General features: G+C 49.9%; 2 protein-coding genes across 2 annotated transcripts in view; both read right to left on the bottom strand.

Moving 5' to 3' along the window:
* OLFM2 (olfactomedin 2) overlaps positions 1 to 15,259 on the bottom strand; it is an 85,035-nt gene extending 69,776 nt beyond the window's left edge. Inside the window, exon 1 of the mRNA XM_050770495.1 lies at positions 15,017 to 15,259. Coding sequence (XP_050626452.1) covers positions 15,017 to 15,079 — 63 coding nt within the window. The 5' untranslated portion in view covers positions 15,080 to 15,259. The remainder of the gene's footprint in view (positions 1 to 15,016) is intronic.
* LOC126942872 (NADH dehydrogenase [ubiquinone] 1 alpha subcomplex subunit 3-like) overlaps positions 1 to 19,939 on the bottom strand; it is a 157,180-nt gene that overhangs the window by 101,789 nt on the left and 35,452 nt on the right. The window lies entirely within an intron of this gene.

Here is a 19,939-nt window from a genome sequence, read left to right as displayed (position 1 = left end):
GTACCCATGGTCAGAAATGAGAGACTGTTTACTTTTTACCCCTCCTTCTCCATCCCTCCTCCTCTATCCAAACCAGCACCACAGCCAGCTAATCCTGATGCAGAAATATCTCAAGAAAGTGTCAACTCTTCCCCATCATCATCACTGTGAACATCATGCTGGTGAGCCACTGAAAAAAATATTTCTTCTGGGGCCAGGCTCATGCAATAATCCCAGCACTTTGGAAGGCTGAGGTGGGCAGATCATTTGAGGTCAGAAGTTCGAGACCAGCCTGACCAACATGGCGAAACTCCATCTCTACTAAAAATACAAAAAAAAAAAAAAAATTAGTTGGGCATGGTGGCACAGACCTGCAATCCCAGCTACTTGGGGGGCTGAAGCAGGAAAGTTATTTGAACCTGGGAGGCAGAGGTTGCTGTGAGCAGAGATCACACTACTGTACTCCAGCCTGGGCAACAGAGTGAGACTCTGTCTCAAAAAAAAAAAAAAAAAAAAAAAAAAAAGTTTTTTTTCCCTTGAAATTTCTGGGTAAAAAATTAATATCAATATTAATAAAAATATCAATCATTGCTGAGGTTTACTTAGTACTATCATGTTCCAGACACCATTTGCAGCAAAGTACCTGTAATAACTCATTTAACCCTCAGAATACCCCTATGCAACAGACAGAATTATAATTTCCTTTTGTTGTTGTTGTTTTGTTTGTTTTTTTTTTTTTTTTTTTTTTTTTTGAGATGGAGTCTCGCTCTGTCGCCCAGGCTGGAGTGCAGTGGCCGGATCTCAGCTCACTGCAAGCTCCGCCTCCCGGGTTTACGCCATTCTCCTGCCTCAGCCTCCCGAGTAGCTGGGACTACAGGCGCCCGCCACCTCGCCTGGCTAGTTTTTTGTATTTTTTAGTAGAGACGGGGTTTCACCATGTTAGCCAGGATGGTCTCGATCTCCTGACCTCGTGATCCACCCGTCTCGGCCTCCCAAAGTGCTGGGATTACAGGCTTGAGCCACCGCGCCCGGCCATTGTTGTTGTTTTGAAACACGATTTTGCCTGCCCTGTCACCCAGGCTGGAGTGCAGTCACGTCATCACACTTCACTGCAGCCTCGACCTCCCTGACTCGAACGATCCTCCTACCTCAAACTTCCGAATAGCTGGGACTACAGTTACATGCCACCATGCTTGGTTATTTTTTTTATTATTATTTTTGGTAGAGACGGGGTCTTGCCTAGGCTGGTCTCAAACTCCTGGCTCAAGCGATCCCCTTGCCTCAGCTTTTCAAAATGCTGGGATGACAGGCCTGAGCCACTGCACCCAGCTAGGCAAAGATTTTTAAAATAGAACACTAACAAGCACTAGCCATGAAAGAAAAAAAGATTTGAACTACATTAAGATTAAGAAATCCTGGCTGAGTGCAGTGGTTCACACCTGTAATAGCACTTTGGGAGGCCAGGGCGGGAGGATGTCTTGAGCCCAGGAATTTGAGACCAGCCTGGGCAACATGGTGAAACTCCATCTCTACAAAAACTACAAAAATTAGCTGGGTGTGGTGGTGTGCACCTGTAGCTCCAGCAACTCGGCAGGCTGAGGTGGGAGGATGACTTGAGCCCAGGAGATCGAGGCTGCAGTGAGCCATAATTCCACCACTGCACTCCAGCCTGGGCAACAGAGCGAGACCCTGTCTCAAAAAAAAAAAAAAAAAAGAGAGAGAAATGAAATGAAATTAAGGACTTCTATTGATTAAAAGACACCACTAAGAGAATAAAAAGAAAAGCTACAGAGGAGAAGATATTTGCAATCATTATGTCCAACAAAAATCTCATATCCTGATTTTACACTTATGTAAAATATGTATATGTATCTATGTAAAATCTGGGTACACTCACACACACACACACACACACACACACACATATTCCTACAAATCAGTAAGAAAAGCCAGACATCTGAACAGAGAAGTGGGCAAAAGACTTAGACATTTCACGAAAGTGGATATCCAAGTTGTCAATAAACATATGGAAAGGCACTTAATTCATCAGCAGGCACATCATTCATCATCAGGAAATGTAAATTAAACCCACAATGTTCCCAGCACTTTGGGAAGCGGAGGTGGGAGGATCACTTGAGCCCAGGAGTTGGAGACCTGCCTAGGCAACATAACCAGACCCTGACTCAAAAAAACAAAAATAAATTTATAAATAAACCCACAATGCAGTACTATCTGGCACCCATCAGAATGTCTAAAATTAAAAAAAGTTCAGGCACAGTGGCTCATACCTGTAATCCCAGTACTTTGGGAGCCCAAGGTGGGTGGATTACTTGAGCTCAGGGGTTCCAGATTAGCCTGGGCAACAGGGCAAAACCCCATCTCTACAAAAAAATTAGCCAGGCGTGGTGGTGCATGCTTGTGGTTCTAGCTACTTGGGAGGCTGAGGTGGGAGGATTGCTTGAGTCTAGGAGGTTGAGGCTGCAGTGAGCAGAGATTGTGCCACTGCACTCCAGCCTGGGTGACAGAGTGAGACCCTGTCTCAAAAAAAAAAAAAAAAAAAGAAAAGAAAAAAAAAAAGAGGGTGGGCATGGTGGCTCACGCCTGTAATCCCAGCACTTTGGGAGGCCAAGGCGGGCGGATCAAGAGGTCAGGAGATCGAGACCATCCTGGCTAACACGGTGAAACCCCGTCTCTACTAAAAAAATTTAAAAAAACTAGCGGGGCGTGGTGGTGGGTGCCTGCAGTCCCAGCTACTGTGGAGGCTGAGGCAGGAGAATGGTGTGAACCCGGGAGGCGGAGCTTGCAGTGAGCCGAGATCGCACCACTGCACTCCAGCCTGGGCGAGACTCCATCTCAAAAAAAAAAACAAAAAGACAATACCAAGTGTTGGGGAAGATATGGAGCAACTGGAACACTTCATACACTACTGGTGGAAGAGTACGTTGTTGACTTTTTGGAAGAGTCTCTGCAACTTTGGAAGACTGTACAGCAGTTTCTCCCCATGGCTCAGAAATTCCACTCCTACATATATACAGTTGAGCTTCATGATTCAAAAATTCCAGATAGGCAAATTCGCCTACTTGTTGCAATTTGTTTATACTCTAAGATCAATACTCGCTGGGGCATTTGTAGTCATTTGTGGACATGCACAGTGATAATATTATTTTTCTTATTTAGAAACAGGGTGGAGTAGCCGGGTGCGGCGGCTCACGCCTGTAATCCCAGCATTTTGGGAGGCTGAGGCCGGCAGATCACTTGAGGTCAGGAGTTTGATACCAGCCTGGCCAACATGGTGAAATCCTGTCTCTACTAAAAATACAAAAATTAGCCAGGTATGGTGGGTGCACACCTGTAATCCCAGATGCTTGGGAAGCTGATGCACAAGAATTGCTTGAACCCAGGAGGCAGAGGTTGCTGTGAGCCAAGATCATTGCCACTGCACTCCAGCCTGGGCAACAGAGTGAGACTGTCTCAGGAAAAAAAGAAAGAAAAGAAAGAAAGAGAGAAAGAAAGAAAAACAAAGAAAGGAAGAAAGGAAGAAAGAAAGGGAGAAAGGGAGAGAGAAAGAGAGAGAGAGAGAGACTGGGCACGGTAACTCACGCCTATAATCCCAGCACTTTGGGAGGCTGAGGCAGGTGGATCACTTTGTCAGGAGATCAAGACCATCCTGGCTAACACAGTGAAACCCTGTCTCTACTAAAAATACAAAAAAATTAGCTGGGCGTGTTGGCGGGCGCCTGTAGTCCCAGCTGCTGGGGAGGCTGAGGCAGGAGAATGGCGTGAACCCAGGAGGCAGAGCTTGCAGTAAGCCAAGATTGCGCCGCTGCACTCCAGCCTGGGTGACAGAGTGAGACTCTGTCTGAAAGAAAGAAAGAAAGAGAAGGAAGGAAGGAAGAAAGGAAGGAAGGAAGGAAGGAAGGAAGGAAGGAAGGAAGGAAGGAAGGAAGGAAGGAAAGGTGGGAGGGAAGGAAAGAAGGAAGGAAAGAAAGGAAAGAGAGAAGAAAGAAAGAAAAAAAGAAAAGAAAGAAAGGAAGGAAGGAAAAGAAAGAGGAAAGAAAGGAAAGAAAGAGAGAAAGAAAGCAAGAAAGAAAGAGGGAGAAAAAGAAGGAAGGAGAGAGAAGAGAGAGAAAGAAAGAAAAAGGAAGGAAGGAAGGAAGGAAGGAAGGAAGGAAGGAAGGAAGGAAGGAAGGGGAGTTCAGTGGTGGGATCATAGCTCACTGTGACCTTTACCTCCTGGGGTCAAGCAGTCCTGCCAAGTAGCTGGGACTTCAGGCATGCAGCACCACGCTTAGCTAATTAAAAAAATTTTTTTTGCAGAGCCGGGCATGGTGCCTCACGTCTGTAATTCCAGCACTTTAGGAGGCCGAGGCAGGTGGATCACCTGAGGTCAGGAGTTCGAGACCAACCTGGCCAACATGTCAAAATCCCATCTCTACTAAAAATACAGAAATTAGCCAGGTTTGGTGGTGTGTGCCTGTAATCCCAGCTACTCGGGAGGCTGAGGCACAAGAATCACTTGAACCCAGGAGGTGGAGGTTGCAGTGAGCCGAGATCGCGCCACTGTATTTCAGCCTGGGCAACAGAGCGACAGCCCCGTCTCTACAAAAATAAATAAATAAATAAATAAATAAATAAATAAATATATATATATATATTTTTTTGAAACGGAGGTTTCACTCTGTTGCCCAGGCTGGTCTTGAACTCCTGGGCTGAAGCCATCTTTCCGCCTTGGCCACCCAAAGCACTGGGATTATAGGCGTGAGCCATTGCTCCTGGCCTGACAACATACTCAGTCACCCAACCCTGTTGAGGTTCTAATAAGGAGACACACTGCTTTCTTCCTCCAGTTCTGATACTACATGCAAATGTCTTTTTTATGATCCATTTAGTGCTAAGCTTTTCATATTTTTGTGCTGTTTGTTGGTGACTTCGCTATCTTCAGTGGCCCCCACGCACCGTGCTGAAGTGTAGCCTAGTGTTTCTGAGTGCAAGAAGGCTGTGATGTGTCTCACGGAGAAAAGACATGTGTTAGAGAAGCTTCATTCAGGCATCAGATGTAGTGCTATTGGCCGGGAGTTCAATGCTAATGAATCAAAAAATACATATATATGTGATATATATATGTGTGTGTGTATATATATATCTGATATATATATATGATATTCTAAAACAGAAACACACATAAAACAAAATTATGGCTGGGGGCTGGGCGCGGTGGCTCAAGCCTGTAATCCCAGCACTTTGGGAGGCCGAGACGGGCGGATCACGAGGTCAGGAGATCGAGACCATCCTGGCTAACACGGTGAAACCCCGTCTCTACTAAAAATTACAAAAAAACTAGCCGGGCGAGGTGGCGGGTGCCTGTAGTCCCAGCTACTCGGGAGGCTGAGGCAGGAGAATGGCGTGAACCCGGGAGGCAGAGCTTGCAGTGAGCCGAGATCTGGCCACTGCACTCCAGCCTGGGTGACAGAGCAAGACTCCGTCTCAAAAAAAAAAAAAAAAAAAAAAAAAAAAATTATGGCTGGGTGCCATGGCTCATGCCTGTAATCCCAGCACTTTGGGAAGCTGAGGCAGGCAGATCATTTGAGCCCAGGAGTTGGAGACCAGCCTGGGCAACATGGTGAAATCCCAGCTCTACAAAAAAATCAGCCAGGCATGGCGGTGCATAATCCCAGCTACAGAGGTGTTGGGAGGCTGAGGCGGGAGAATGGCCTGAGTCCGGAAGGCGGAGGCTGCAGTGAGCCGAGATCACACCACTGCACTCTAGCCAAGGGGACAGAGTGAGACCCTGTCTAAGCAAAACACAACAAAAGAAAAAAGTTATATATTATTCAGTTGACAAAAACAATGTGGTCAGAGGCTTTCGACAAAAACAACAAGTGTTAGCGAGGAAGTGGAAAAATAAGAACCCTTTGTGGGAACGTAAAATGGTGCAGCCGCCGTAGAAAACATTATTGTAGTTCTTCAAAAACTTAAAACGTAGTTACCCTTTGACCCAGCAATACCTTTTTTTTTTTGAGACAGGATCTTACCCTGTCACCCAGGCAGTGGTACAATCATGGCTCACTGCAGCCTTGACCTCCCGGGCTCAAGTGATCCTCCCACCTCAGCCTCCCGAGTAGCTGGGACCACAGGCACAGCTAATTTTTGTATTTGTTGTAGAGACAGTGTTTTACCATGTTGTTGAGGTTGGTCTCAAACTCCTGGGCTCAAGCAATCCACCCACCTCAGCCTCCCAATTGCTGGGATCACAGGTATGAGCTGCTGTGCCTGGCCCAGCCACGCCACTGCTGAGTACGTACACAAAAGAATTGAACTCAGTGTCTCAAAGAGATATTGGTACACCCATGATCACAGCAGTATTAATCCCAGCACCTTGGGAGGCTGAGGCAAGAGGATCACTTGAGGCCAAGAGTTCAAGACCAGCCTGGACAACATAGTGAGACCCCCCACCTCTACAAAAAAAAAAAGAAAAAGAAAAATTAACTGGATGTAGTGGTACACACCTGTAGTCCTAGCTATTTGAGAGGCTAAGGTAGGAGGATCACTCGGGCCAAGGAGGTTGAGGCAACAGTGGGCTGTCATCACACCACTCCAGTCTAGCCTGGTCAACAGAGCAAGACCCTGCCTCTTAAAAAAAAAAAAAAAAAAAAAATAAAATTTAAAAAGAACCTGGCGGCCGGGCGCGGTGGCTCAAGCCTGTAATCCCAGCACTTTGGGAGGCCGAGGCGGGCGGATCACAAGGTCAGGAGATCGAGACCACAGTGAAACCCCGTCTCTACTAAAAATACAAAAAATTAGCCGGGCGCGGTGGCGGGCGCCTGTAGTCCCAGCTACTCAGGAGGCAGAGGCAGGAGAATGGCGGGAACCTGGGAGGCGGAGCTTGCAGTGAGCCGAGATCGTGCCACTGCACTCCAGCCTGGGCAACAGCGTGAGACTCCGTCTCAAAAAAAAAAAAAAGAACCTGGCTCACCATGTGCTCAACATGTATTTTTCTTGGGATTCACCAGGACTCTCACAGCCTAAAAAGTGAGAAGCTATTTACCATTTCATTTGATGGCTGAACCGGCTCTGCCTTTTGGTTTTTTTTCTTCTTGTGCAATGACACCTGTCTTCTCGTCTATTAAGCAAGGCTAGGTACTAGCTGCCCAGGATTGTTGGAACTACATATAAAGTAAGAGTAAACAGGGACCAAGAGTCTACTGGGTCCCCAGGAGCAATAAGAACAACCTTTTCCAGGCTGGACGTGGTGGCTCATGCCTGTAATCCCAGCACTTAGGGAGGCCAAGGTGGGCGGATCACTTGAGGCCAGGAGTTCAAGACCAGCCTGGGCAACATGGCAAAACACTGTCTCTATTAAAAATATAAAAACTGGCCAGGCGTGGTGGTGCACACTTATAGTCCCAGCTACTTGGGTGGCTGAGGCATGAGAATTGCTTGAACCCAAGAGGTGGAGGTTGCAGTGAGATGAGATCGTGCCACTGCACTCCGGACTGGGCGATAGAGTGAGACTCTGTCTAAAAAAAAAAAAAGAGAGAGAGAGAGAGAAAGATAGTAAACTTTTGTATATAGTCTTCATGGAATCTTCTCTCCCTACTCTCTGCTCTTTCCTGGTTACTTCTTGGTTTGTGGCTACGCTCTGGATGGATGAAGTCGCAAGACACACTGAGGCGGTGTGCACCTGTAATCCCAACTACTTGGGAGGCTGAGGCAGGAGAATTGCTTAAGCCCAGGAATTCGAGGCCGCCCTGGGCACCATGGCAAGACCCCATCTCAAAAAGAGAAAAAGAGACAGAATGGGCTTCCACCTTGGCAGTGAAGACATGTTAATGTTCTCAGACAAGAGTTCCCTAGATGTGGGAATAAAGTGTTCCTGTTATGACAACTTTTTCCCAACACAGCCAGGCTCAACTCCTCCAGAAGTTAAATCTTCTACTCCACTCCTTGAGAGCACAAACTACCACCTAGTGCTTACTGCATAGTATAATGCTTGAGATACAGAAGGCTGTCAATGAATGCCCTCTAAATCAATACATGGGCCGGGCACGGTGGCTCACGCCTGCAATCCCAGCACTTTGGAAGGCTGAGGCAGGTGGATCACCTGAGGTCAGGAGTTTGAGACCAGCCTGAACAATATAGTGAAACCCTGTCTCTACTAAAAATACAAAAATTAGCTGGGCATGGTGGCGTGCACCTGTGGTCCCAGCTACTCGGGAGGCTGAGGTGGGAGAACAGCTTGAACTCGGGAGGCAGAGGTTGCAGTGAGCCGAGATTGCGCCACTTCACTCCAGCCTGAGCAACAGAGTGAGACCCCGTCTCAAAATAAAATAAAATAAATAAAATAAATGAATACATGAGTGTAGGAACAAATGAAAACAGCACATTACTGCCTCCCAGGCACTGACACTGAATCCTGGGGCTAAAAAGTCATTGCCCACACCAGCCACTGGGCTCATCAGAAACCCACACATACTAGGCCAGGCGCGGTGGCTCACGCCTGTAATTCCAGCATTTTGGGAGGCCGAGGCGGGCAGATCACCTGAGGTCAGGAGTTCGAGACCAGCCTGACCAACATGGAGAAACCCCCGTCTCTACTAAAAATACAAAATTAGCCAGATGTGGTGGCACATGCCTGTAATCCCAGCTACTTGGGAGGCTGAGGCAGGAGAATCGCTTGAACCAGGGAGGGAGGCTGAGGCAGGAGAATCGCTTGAACCCAGGAGGCGGAGTTTGCGGTGAGCCGAGATTGCGCCATTGCACTCCAGCCTGGGCAACAGAGTGAAACTCCATCTCAAAAAAAAAAAAGAAAGAAAAAAAGAAATCCACACAAAACATATGGTTGGCCTACAAGGATGCAGTCACTGGTGTGATGATGATACAAGCATGTCCCTGTGCTCATGGTCCCTGAACCTGCACACAACCACTAAACATATACATACATGCATGACACCACAGACACCTGCCTACGGGGCCAAAATTAGAGTGAGGTAAGTTATGCAAGTGCAGAGGTGGAGCCCATAGTTAATTAAAAATTTGTTTTTGTTCATCGTAGATTTTTCTTGCATTAATTTAGATTTTCTTAAAATGTTCCATTAAAATATCATTTATCTTGGTTACTGGTTTTTATTTTTTTAGGGCCATCCCCTTAAATTTTGCACTATAGCTGAACACTATACCATGTACCTGTCACCCTAGCTACTCAGGAGGCTGAGGCAGAAGGATCACTTGGGCCCAGGAGTTAGAGGCTTCAGTGAGCTATGACTGCACCACTGTACTCCAGCATGGGTGACAGAACAAGACTCCGTCTTAGCAATAGGCCCAGCACTGTGGCTCACACCTGTAATCCCAGCACTTTGGGAGGCCAAGCCGGGCGGATCGTCTGAGGTCTGGAGCTCGAGACCAGTGTGGGCAATGTGGTGAAACTCTGTCTCTACTAAAAATACAAAAAAAAAAAAAAAATTAGCTGGGTGTGGTGATGCGCGCCTGTAATCCCAGCTACTCAAGAGGCTGAGCAGGAGAATCGCTTGAACCCGGAAGGCGGAGGTTGCAGTGAGCCGAAATCGTGCCATTGCACTGCAGTCTGGCCAACACAGCAAGACTCCGTCTCAAATCATCATCATCATCAACAACTTTTTTTTTTTTTTTTTTTTTTTTTTTTTTTTTTTTTTTTGAGACGGAGTCTCGCTCTGTCACCCAGGCTGGAGTGCGGTGGCCGGATCTCAGCTCACTGCAAGCTCCGCCTCCCGGGTTCACGCCATTCTCCTGCCTCAGCCTCCCGAGTAGCTGGGACTACAGGCTCCCGCCACCTCGCCCGGCTAGTTTTTTGTATTTTTTTAGTAGAGACGGGGTTTCACCGTGTTAGCCAGGATGGTCTTGATCTCCTGACCTCGTGATCCGCCCGTCTCGGCCTCCCAAAGTGCTGGGATTACAGGCGTGAGCCACCGCGCCCGGCCGATCAACAACTTTTTAAAATGTTTGCACCCGCGGCGAGTATCTCACCTGTTTTACCCTGACCTGGGCACCTCCATCCCACATACGCACATGCACAGGCACAGGTGTAAAATCACACACATTCACCCACCAGTCACACAGACGCACACAGTCTCTGCACAAACCTCATTCAACCACTAGATGTCGCCCAAGCTCCATAATCTTAAATCCAGCCCCAAAGGGGCGCTTCCCTACACTAACTCAAGAGTCTTTCAATTTCCTTTTACTTCCCTCCACTGGGACATTTACATACTCTAAAGGAGCCCCAGGAGAACATCGTCCTACCCCTAAATAGCAGTGCCCTATCAGGGTGGAATTTCAGGCACAGGTAAAGAAGATGGGTGTTCTTTCTTTCTTTTTTGTGGAAACAGGGTCAATCTGTCGCCCAAGCTGGAGTGCAGTGGTGCAATAATAGCTCACTGCAGCCTTGAACTCCCGGGCTGAAGTGATCCTCACACCCTGGCCCCTAAGTAGAACTACAAGCCTGGCCAATTTTTTAAAAAGTTACTGTAAAGGCCAGGCACGGTGGCTCACGCCTGTTATCCCAGCAGATTGGGAGGCCGAGGCAGACAAATCAAGAGGTCAGGAATTTGAGACCAGCCTGGCCAACATGGTGAAACCCCATCTCTACTAAAAATACAAAAATTAACTGGGCATGGTGGCACACCCCTGTGGTCCCAGCTATTCGGGAGGCTGAGGCACAAGAATCTCTTGAGCCTGGGAGGCAGAGGTTGCACGGAGCTGAGATCATCACACCACTGTACTCCAGCCTGGGTGACAGAACAAGACTCCATCTCAAAAATAAAAAAAAGAAAAAGTTATTGTAGAGATGGGATCTTGCTGTATTGCCCAGGCTGGTCTCAAATTCCTGGCCTCAAGAGACCCTCTGGCTTTGGTCTCCCAAAATGCTGGGATCACAGGTGTCAGCCATCACACCTGGCCCAAAGAATGGGTTTCTCGGTGCCTTTCATCCAGGAGCGAGTGTTCCCCTGACACTCTCTTGATACAAGAATCCTGTGTCTTGAGAAAGAAAGACACTCTGTGTGTGTGAGGGGGTCCATCCATCCATCCACCCAGCAGATACTTCTGAGCACCTACTGTGTGTCAGGCTCTGTTCTAGACACTGGAGAAACAACAAAGCTGGCTGAACCCTGATAAACTGCCGCTGTAGTGGGGAAATAGACAATGAATGAATAGAAGAATCATAGAAATGTGGAAACAAGAGCTGTAAAGGAAAACATGGCCGGGCTCACATCTATAATCCCAGCACTTTGGATGGCAGATCACCTAAGGTCAGGAGTTCAAGACCAGCTTGGCCAACATGGTGAAACCCTGTCTCTACTAAAAATACAAAGAAAACTGGCCGGGCGTCAGGTGGCATGTGCCTGTAGTCCCAGCTACTCGGGAGGTTGAGGCACAAGAATCACTTGAACCCGTGAGGCAAAGGTTGCAGTGAGCCGAGATCGCGCCACTGCACTTCAGCCCAGGCAACAGAGCAAGACTCAATCTCAAAAAAATAAAATAAAATAAATAAATAGAAAAAGAACACGGAGTAAGCACTCAGAGAGTGGCAGCAGGGGGCTATTTCACCTAGCTGTTCAGGGTGGGCCTCTTGGAGGAGGTGACATTTAAGCAGACATCAGAGATAAATAGCTACCAGGGGGAACAGTGTCACAGGGAGACGGAGCGGCAAGTGTGAAGTCCCTGAGGCATGTGATCTAAACTGAATTATTCCTTCTCCCCATCCTCTGGAAGCCCCAGGAAAGAGTTGGTCCCAAACCCAGACAGTGCCAACGATGTAGCTAGATCTTAGGGAGGGATCAGGAATCAGCAAGGCATCTTTTCCACAGGGAAAATAGTGGAGCTCAGAACTATCAAGCTCTCTGGTAGTCACTCCCAGGCCAGAACCCAGAACATTGTGGATAGATCCTGAATGAATGGACAATGCCTCTGAAAGGCTCTGCTTTCCTGTTCTCCTGCTCTCTGGGTCAAATCCAAACTTCCGCCCACAGTTTACAAGTTCCTAAGTGGTCTGGCTTCCCTGGCCTCATCTCCCCACCAACGTCCCCATTACTCACTCCTCTCCAGCCACACCAGTGTCCACACTGCTTCTGAAACTCACCAAGCTTGTTCTTACCCCAGGGCTTTTGCACCTTCTGTTCCTCCCACCTTGAATGCTCTTCCCCCAGACACCCACAAGGCTCCTTCTCTCACCTTCTTCAGATGTCACCTGAAATGCCACCTATTTAGAGACACCTTCCCTCACCACACTGGCTCAAATAGCCTCCACCCTGTAATCTTTTTCTGTTTTTTTTTTTTTTTTTTGCTTTGAGACAGAGTCTTGTTCTATTGCCCAGGCTGGAGTGCAGTGACATGACCTTGGCTCACTGCAACCTCCGCCTGCCAGGTTCAAGCAATTCTCCTGCCTCAGCCTCCCGAGTAGCTGGGATTACAGGTGCCCGCCACCACGCCCAGCTAATTTTTTATATTTTTAGTAGAGACAGGGTTTCACTATGTTGGCCAGGCTGGTCTCGAACTCCTGACCTCAGGCGATCCACTTGCCTCAGCCTCTCAAAGTGCTGGGATTACAGGTGTGAGCCACTGCACCCAGCTCCACTCTAATCTTCTATACTTTATCTGTTATTCTTCATGCTACTTGCATTGTATCATATGTATATTTAGTTGCCGACACTGTATTACATGGGTTACTCGGTTCTTTTCTGTCTCCTCTACTAGGTCAACTCCAGGAGAGCAGGGATTTAATGACTCAGTTGGTGGCTGTATCCCCAGTGCATAATCTGTTCGCGGAATGGATTAACCAATGATTTCTAGGAAGGACCCCGGGTCCATCAGGAACAGGGAAGAAGTCTTCGGAAAGTGATGGAGGGAGCTAGGAGCAGGTAGAGCATCCTCTCTGCAGACCCCTCCCTTCCCTGGGTTGCCAGGCTGGGTGAGCCAACGCCAAGGGGGTGTACGGGCCGCCTAGATTGTTTTACGACTATGTAGTTCCCGCAGTGGCCGCCTGGAGGCACTGCAGCCCACGGCAGGATTCCACCAGCCCCGCCCTAACGGATTACCTCATTTGGCCACGCCTCCATTGTCCTTTAGCCCCGCCTCCACTGACCTCGTTAGTCCCGCCCCCAAAGCAACTCCCTCCCAGCCCCGGGGGCTGTAGGATTCACCCTCCAATTGCAACTCTGGCACCCTAGCCAATCTTGGTGAGAAGACAGAAAATCTAGGGTCTCCCTAGCAGGGGGTGGAGGAGAAGCCACAGGGGGTGGCTCCAAGGATAATTCAACTTGATTCCTGGTTCATTTTTTTTCCAGCGGTTTCTCAAGTGTGTGCCTCTTTTGGTCTTTTATCTCTCCCAGGTGTGTCTCTTTGCTTCTCTCCGGCTCACACATCCATTGAGTACCTACTGTGTGTGGCCTGATGCCTGGCGCTGGGCACAATCCCTATTCCACCCAGCGCGTGGGTGCTTAGATGCGTGGGGAAATGGAGGAGCGAGGGAGGGGACCCCACAACCTCTCCTCGTGGCCTAGAAATCCTTCTATCTGGAGTCTAACCTCCATTCCTCCCAACACCCCCCTCGGGGTGAGTACAAGGGTCTGATTCTTTTCTTGATGAGGAAGGGGAAGGTGCCCAGATTGTTTCTCCCCTGCCTATCTACCTAAAAACCTCCCCCTAGCAATGTCTTCACGGACGCTGTCCACACCCATGGAGCGGATTATTTAACAAGAGGGTAATCGTGTGGGCTCAGGAGCCAGACTGCCTCGGCTCAGTCCCACCTCTGTCACTCTCGAGCTTGAGCAAGTGATTTAACTTTTCTGTGCCTCAGTTTCCCCATCTATAAAATGAAGGTAACAATACCATGCCCTAGTAGACAAGAGGCAGAGGGGGTTAAATGCCTTAGTCTGTGCTGTGTGATTGAAACAGCACCCCTCAAATTAGCACGTAATGAATGCTCACTGTTATTATAATGACTACTTTATTATTTTTGATCCCAGCTTCCCTGTGAACTCCTACAGAGCTGAGAACTTGGGGGTGCTCTCACCCCCAAGATGGAGGAGGAGAAGGGGGCTTTCCAATAGCAAAAGAGAGCGTGGACGCCCCACATTCTGCAAGGCTCCCTGAGCCTGCCCAAGAGAAGGGTGCCAGGGGGAGGGAGATGCTTCTATAAGGGCATGAATGGCGTGTGCGGTTGTGAGCAAGGCACCAAGACACACACACGTGCATGGATGGACACGTTTGCACACACAGCGCTTGCGCGCGCGCGCGCGCGCGTACACACACACACACCCTTTTAGAATGATTTACCCAAAGGTACAGAATAGCACACGCTGACTCCAAGGCTCTCACACGGCCACACACCTGGCCACACACGTATTGTACAACACCCAGTCATCCGGAGCCAGTAATGAGGACACGGTCACACACAGACTCTCTCACATACCGATCACACCCCAACTCAGGCACTACTTGGACAAGCCCCCCAACCGCCACACACACAAACTCCCCCCGGTCACACCCAACCACGACACAAAGACACACACGTTTACCCTGCACCCCCAAAGCATTTCACACGCGTCCCCGTCAGTCACTCTCACGTGAGTCCCGCCCCCTGCCCCACACTGGGGGCTGCAGGCGAGGAGTGGGGGGCTTCAGAAACTGGGCATCTCGGCCCCGAAGAGGAAGTCAAGGGTAAGCAACCATCCCCGTCCAAAGCCCCCTGAAGTTTCCCTCCCAACCCCACTCAGCTCCCGCGAGATGGCGGGGTGGGGGCTCGAGGCCGTGGAGGGGTTGAGAACCCCAAAGATGCCACCCCCAAACCAGCCCAACCTGAGGCTGGATTTGAAGCCCCCCTTGTCCTCTCCCAAGCCAGAGAGTGCACGTCCCGGCCCCTCCCCCGCTGTGCGACCCCCGTCCCTCGCCGCCCTGCAGCTGGGGGGGCTTGTGGAGCCTCCCAACACCGTTTCTGCAAGAACCTTCCGTGCCCCCCTCCTCTCCCGGAGCCACCCGCGCCCGCACCTGCCCGCCGGGCCCCTACCTGTCCGGCCAGGCCTGAGCACAGCAGCAGCAGCAGCGGCGGCGGGACCGTGAGCGGCCACATGACGCGCCCCCAGCCCGGCGTCCCGACCCCCGCCCGCCCTAGCGGCGTCTCGGCGCGGGGACCGCCACCAGGCGCGACCCCGCCCGCCCGGCCGGGGCGACCCTGCGCCGCCGCCTCCCCCGCCTCGCCGGCGGCCGGGATTCCGCCCCACCCCCGCCCCCTCGCTTGCTCCGAGTCTTTGTTGCGGGCTCCGCCCCCCGCCCCGCCCCCAGCTCGTCTTTGGGCGCAGCTCGAGCAGGGTCGGGTGGGGGGGGTGGGGGGCGGGGAAGTGGGGGAGCCAGCACCAGCGAGGGGACCTGAGGACAGGACTTGGCAGCGCCCCGCAACCCCCAGGCCATTCCGGGAGCGGGTCGCGGAGGTGGGGGAGGGGTGCCCGTCACGTGTTTGTAAATATCACCCTCCAGGGGACATTTCCCACTTTGCAGGTGGGAGGGGGATGAATGGTTGAGGGAGAGGAGTAGGAGGAAGGCCTGGTAGCAGAGAAGAGAAATGATGAATGCTCCCTCCCTAAAAACTCAAGAGTCAACAGGGAAACTGAGGCAGAGTCTGAAATTGGAAGTTGGAGGAGGGGTCAATGCCAGGACAAGACGGGTGGGGCATAGATGGAGACGGGGAATAAGAGGGAAAAAATTGGGGGTGGGGGGGACAGGAGACCGAGAAACAGGCAAGAGGCCAATGGAAATGGCCACGTGGGTGAGCCTGGCCTCCAAAAGGGGCGTCTCGTTTTCACTCTCCCCGGGCGCCCCATTTCCCCACCAGTCCTCCCGCTGGAAGCCTCCCCGCCTCCGCCACACCTGGAAGAGTTTCTCCTCGCTCCTGTTTCAATAGCCCAAGATGAAAGACCACATCCCCCGAGAGAATCAAAATATTAACACCGCCTCCACGCGAAGCCATTTGCATATGAAGGGCGTCCTTGTCTAGCCTCTCTTTCGGGAGGCTTTCCAGGCTTTCTCTGCCTCTCACTCCTCCAAAAGTGTTCCTAGGCCGGGCGCGGTGGCTCACGCCTGTAATCCCAGCACTTTGGGAGGCTGAAGAGGGCGGATCATATGAGGTCAGGAGTTCAAGACCAGCCTGGCCAACATGGCAAAACCCCATCTCAACTAAAAAATACAAAAATTAACCGGGCGTGGTGGTGTATGCCTGGAATCCCAGCTACTCGGGAGGCTGAGACAGGAGAATCGCTTGAACCCACGAGGCAGAGGTTGCAGTGAGGGAGATCGTGCCATTGCACTCCAGCCTGGGCAACAGGAGGAAAACTCGTCTAAAAAAAAAAAAAAAAAAAAAAAAAGTGTCCCTAGTCGTCTTCCCTCCCCACCCCTCCAGGGATTTAGATGTATGTAGGGAGAGGTGGAGGAGGAGGGCGGGTAAGTAAGTCAGATTAGAAAGAAATTGGGCATAAAATATGGGAGGCTAGGAAGCCTGGCATTTTTGTGACCCTGATACTGATGGGCTAGGAGAGATCTCCCCAGACGCTGGTGGGGCATCCAGGCTCTTAACACTGTTGCAGGAATGAATTCAAGGAGGAATCATAAAATAATGAAAAGTTCAGAGATTTTTTGTTAAAGGAAAAGTTCACACTTGAGAAAAGGGAGTGGGTGTACTCAAGAGAGAATAATGGGCAAGGTGGTTTGGGACTGCTACCTTTATGTGTCTCTTTTTTTTTTTTTTTTTGGTACAAAGTCTCACTGTGTCACCCAGGCTGGAGTGCAGTGGTGTGATCTTGGCTCACTGCAACCTCCGCCTCCCGGGTTCAAGTGATTCTCCTGCCTCAGCCTCCTGAGTAGCTGGGACTAGAGGTGTGCGCCATCACAGCTGGCTAATTTTTTGTATTTTTAGTAGAAACGGGGTTTCACCATATTGGCCAGGCTGGTCTCAAACTCCTGACCTCATGATCCACCCGCCTTGGCCTCCCAAAGTGCTGAGATTACAGGCGTGAGCCACCACACCCGGCTACTATGTGTCTGTTTAACTGAGGGATGGAATATTCTTGAAAACTGGAAAAAGGTGGACTGTGGTGCCACCCATTTTTACACCAAATTTGAGTGTCCCTAGAACTGTCACAGGAGCTGGTGGGTGGGTAATTTTAGTATTTTAATGAGTGCAAAATGAGATCCCAGGTGAAACCTAGGTAGAACCCAACACCATGTTGGGTCCAGTAGGTCTTAGCCAGCTTGGTCCACACCCTGGTTTTCAGGGTATTATCAGTCCATAGCCTCTAGTCATGTGAAGCAGCTGCCTGTGACCACCATGTATCATTCCTATTTCAACCCTACTGGGGATAAAACATGTTAATGATGGATTTGTCAGGTTAATGAGAAAGAGCTTGGTGACCCACAGACCTGGGTTCAACCCTGGTGCTTCTACTTCTTGGCCATGTGACCTTAGGGAAAAAGCTTTCCATCTATTAGAAGACCTGTTTTTTGCAGAGTTATTGGGAGACATCTGTGACTCTAAGCAAAGAGAGCACCTAGCTAGCGCTCACTCTCTGCACACATTTCAACAACCAACCATGCACTGGGTTGAGGACACTCGTCATGGGATGTGGACACAAAATAGAGTCTGAGCCTAGGAAGACATCCCATTTATTCTTCTCTCTCTCTCTCTCTCTTTTTTTTTTTTTTTTTTTTTTTTTTTTTGAGATGGATTCTCACTCTGTCACACCCAGGCTGGAGTGAAGTGGCTCGATCTCAGCTTGCAACCTCTGCCTTCTGGGTTCAAGGGATTCTCCCGCCTCGGCCTTCCAAGTAGCTGGGATTACAGGTGCCTGCCACCACGCCCATCTAATTTTTCATATTTTTAGTAGAGATGGGGTTTCACCATATTGGCCAGGCTGGTCACGAACTCCCGACCTCAGGTGATCTGCCTGCCTCAGCCTTCCAAAGTGCTGGGATAACAGGCGTGAGCCACCACATCCAGTGTATTCTATCTCCTTTTCCCAAATGGGAGACAGTCCTTTGTGGGCCCTTCAGGCCAAGCCTGCAGTTGGCATTGCATAAAAGGAGGACATTGGTTGGTAGGACCCACAAGCTCTTGGCCAAGAATGGGTCTCATGGTCAAGAGTCAGCACTCTTGACTCATGAATGCTGCATTTCAGGACCATGAACAGTGTCCTCCTTGGGCTTTGGTCACTGAGATGATCACAGTTACAACTAAGCTACAGCCTGTGTTGTATAGTTGGAATTTGGTCAATATGCACTTAGATCTGTTCCCCACTTTTCCCCTGCATCCCTCTGTATCAGGGCAATGGCTTCTGCAAATTATCTTTCTCAGGTTCTCTACAAACTACATTTCCCAGGCTTCCTTGCATCTGGTTAGGCTCAGCCAATGGGAGGTCTAGAGGGAGATTGGAAGGTGCCAAGAAAAGAGAAGCCAGAGAATTGCCCCCCTCCACTTTGAGTGTCTCTAAGCCATGGCTGCTGTGCACCCTCTGTGGTCGCAGTCCCATCAGGTATTCCCCACCATGGTGGGGGTGGGGGCAGGTGACTGGCCAGGTGACTGCAGCTCCTGGATTCAGGTAACTACCACCTCCTTTTGTTGTTTCAGTCCTTGCAAAGATGATAGGTAGCAACTAGAGTTGATTCACCTTCTCCAGTTTGCTCTTAAAACCTACCTAATAGGGACAGGCGCGGTGGCTCATGCCTGTAATCCCAGTATTTTGGGAGGCCAAAGCAGGTGGATCACCTGAGGTCAGGTGTTTGAGACCAGCCTGCCCAACATGGTAAAACCCTGTCTCTACTAAAAATACAAAAAATTAGCCAGGCATGGTAGCGGGTGTCTGTAATCCCAGCTACTGAGGAGGCTGAGGTAGGAGAATCGCTTGAACCCAGGAGGTAGAGGTTGCAGTGAGCTGAGATTGCACCACTGCACTCCAGCCTGGGCAACAAGAGCAAAACTCCGTCTCAAAAAAGAAAACAAAACAAAACAAAACTTACCTATCGGCTGGGTGCCATGGCTAACACTTCTAATCCCAACACTTTGGGAGGCTGGGGCAGGTGGATTGTTCAGCCAAGGAGTTCAAGACCAGCCTGGCTAACATGGTGAAGCTGCATCTCTACCAAAAATACAAAAATGAGCCAGGCATGGTGGTGCACACCTGTAGTCTCAGCTACTCAGGAGGCTGAGGTGGGAGGATCACCTGAGCCTGGGAAGGTCGAGACTGCAGTGAGCTATGATTACTCCACTGCACTCCAGCCTGGGCAACAGAGTGAGACCCTGTCTCAGAAAAACCCCACAAAAACAAACAAACAAACAAACAGACCTACCTAATACCTCTGTGTATGGCTAATTAAAGTCCCCGTATTAAATTCTTTATATTGAATTTCCTGGGATGAGCTGTTGTTCTGACTGGACCTTAGCCAATGCATTCAATGCCATTGGTCATTGACTGGTATGGTTAGTGTCCCTCTGGGTGTCCTGATGGTGCTGTGGTTTGTGTCCTGTTGAACTGGGATCTGTGCTGCTGTCAACATCATGGTTCTGCCAGGGTCAGCATTGTGGTCAGCGTTGTGGTCACTCCTGGTCATTCTTGGTTGTGTTGTGGTCAGTGTGGTGATTAGTACTACAGTCAGTTTCCTGGTGACACTGTGCTCTGTCCTAGTGCTATGGTCCTTGACCTGAGCTCGCTTTGGATAGTGACCTGGCCGAGCTATGGTCAAAATTATGATTGAGTCATACTGCGGTCAAAGTCACACTCGGCATCCTGGTTGCACTGATACCAGTTTCAAGGTCAGCACTGGGGTTAATGTTAAGAAGAGTGCGGTGAGCCGGGCCCAGTGGCTCATGCCTGTAATCCCAGAACTTTGGGAGGCCGAGGTGGGCGAATCACCAGGTCAGGAGATCGAGACCATCCTGGCTAACACG

This window comes from Macaca thibetana, chromosome 19 (assembly GCF_024542745.1).
Source record: "Macaca thibetana thibetana isolate TM-01 chromosome 19, ASM2454274v1, whole genome shotgun sequence".
NCBI classification, from domain to species: domain Eukaryota; kingdom Metazoa; phylum Chordata; class Mammalia; order Primates; family Cercopithecidae; genus Macaca; species Macaca thibetana.
The sequence above is the reverse complement of the archived record's forward strand: the minus strand, read 5'-3'. Positions and strand labels throughout refer to the sequence as shown.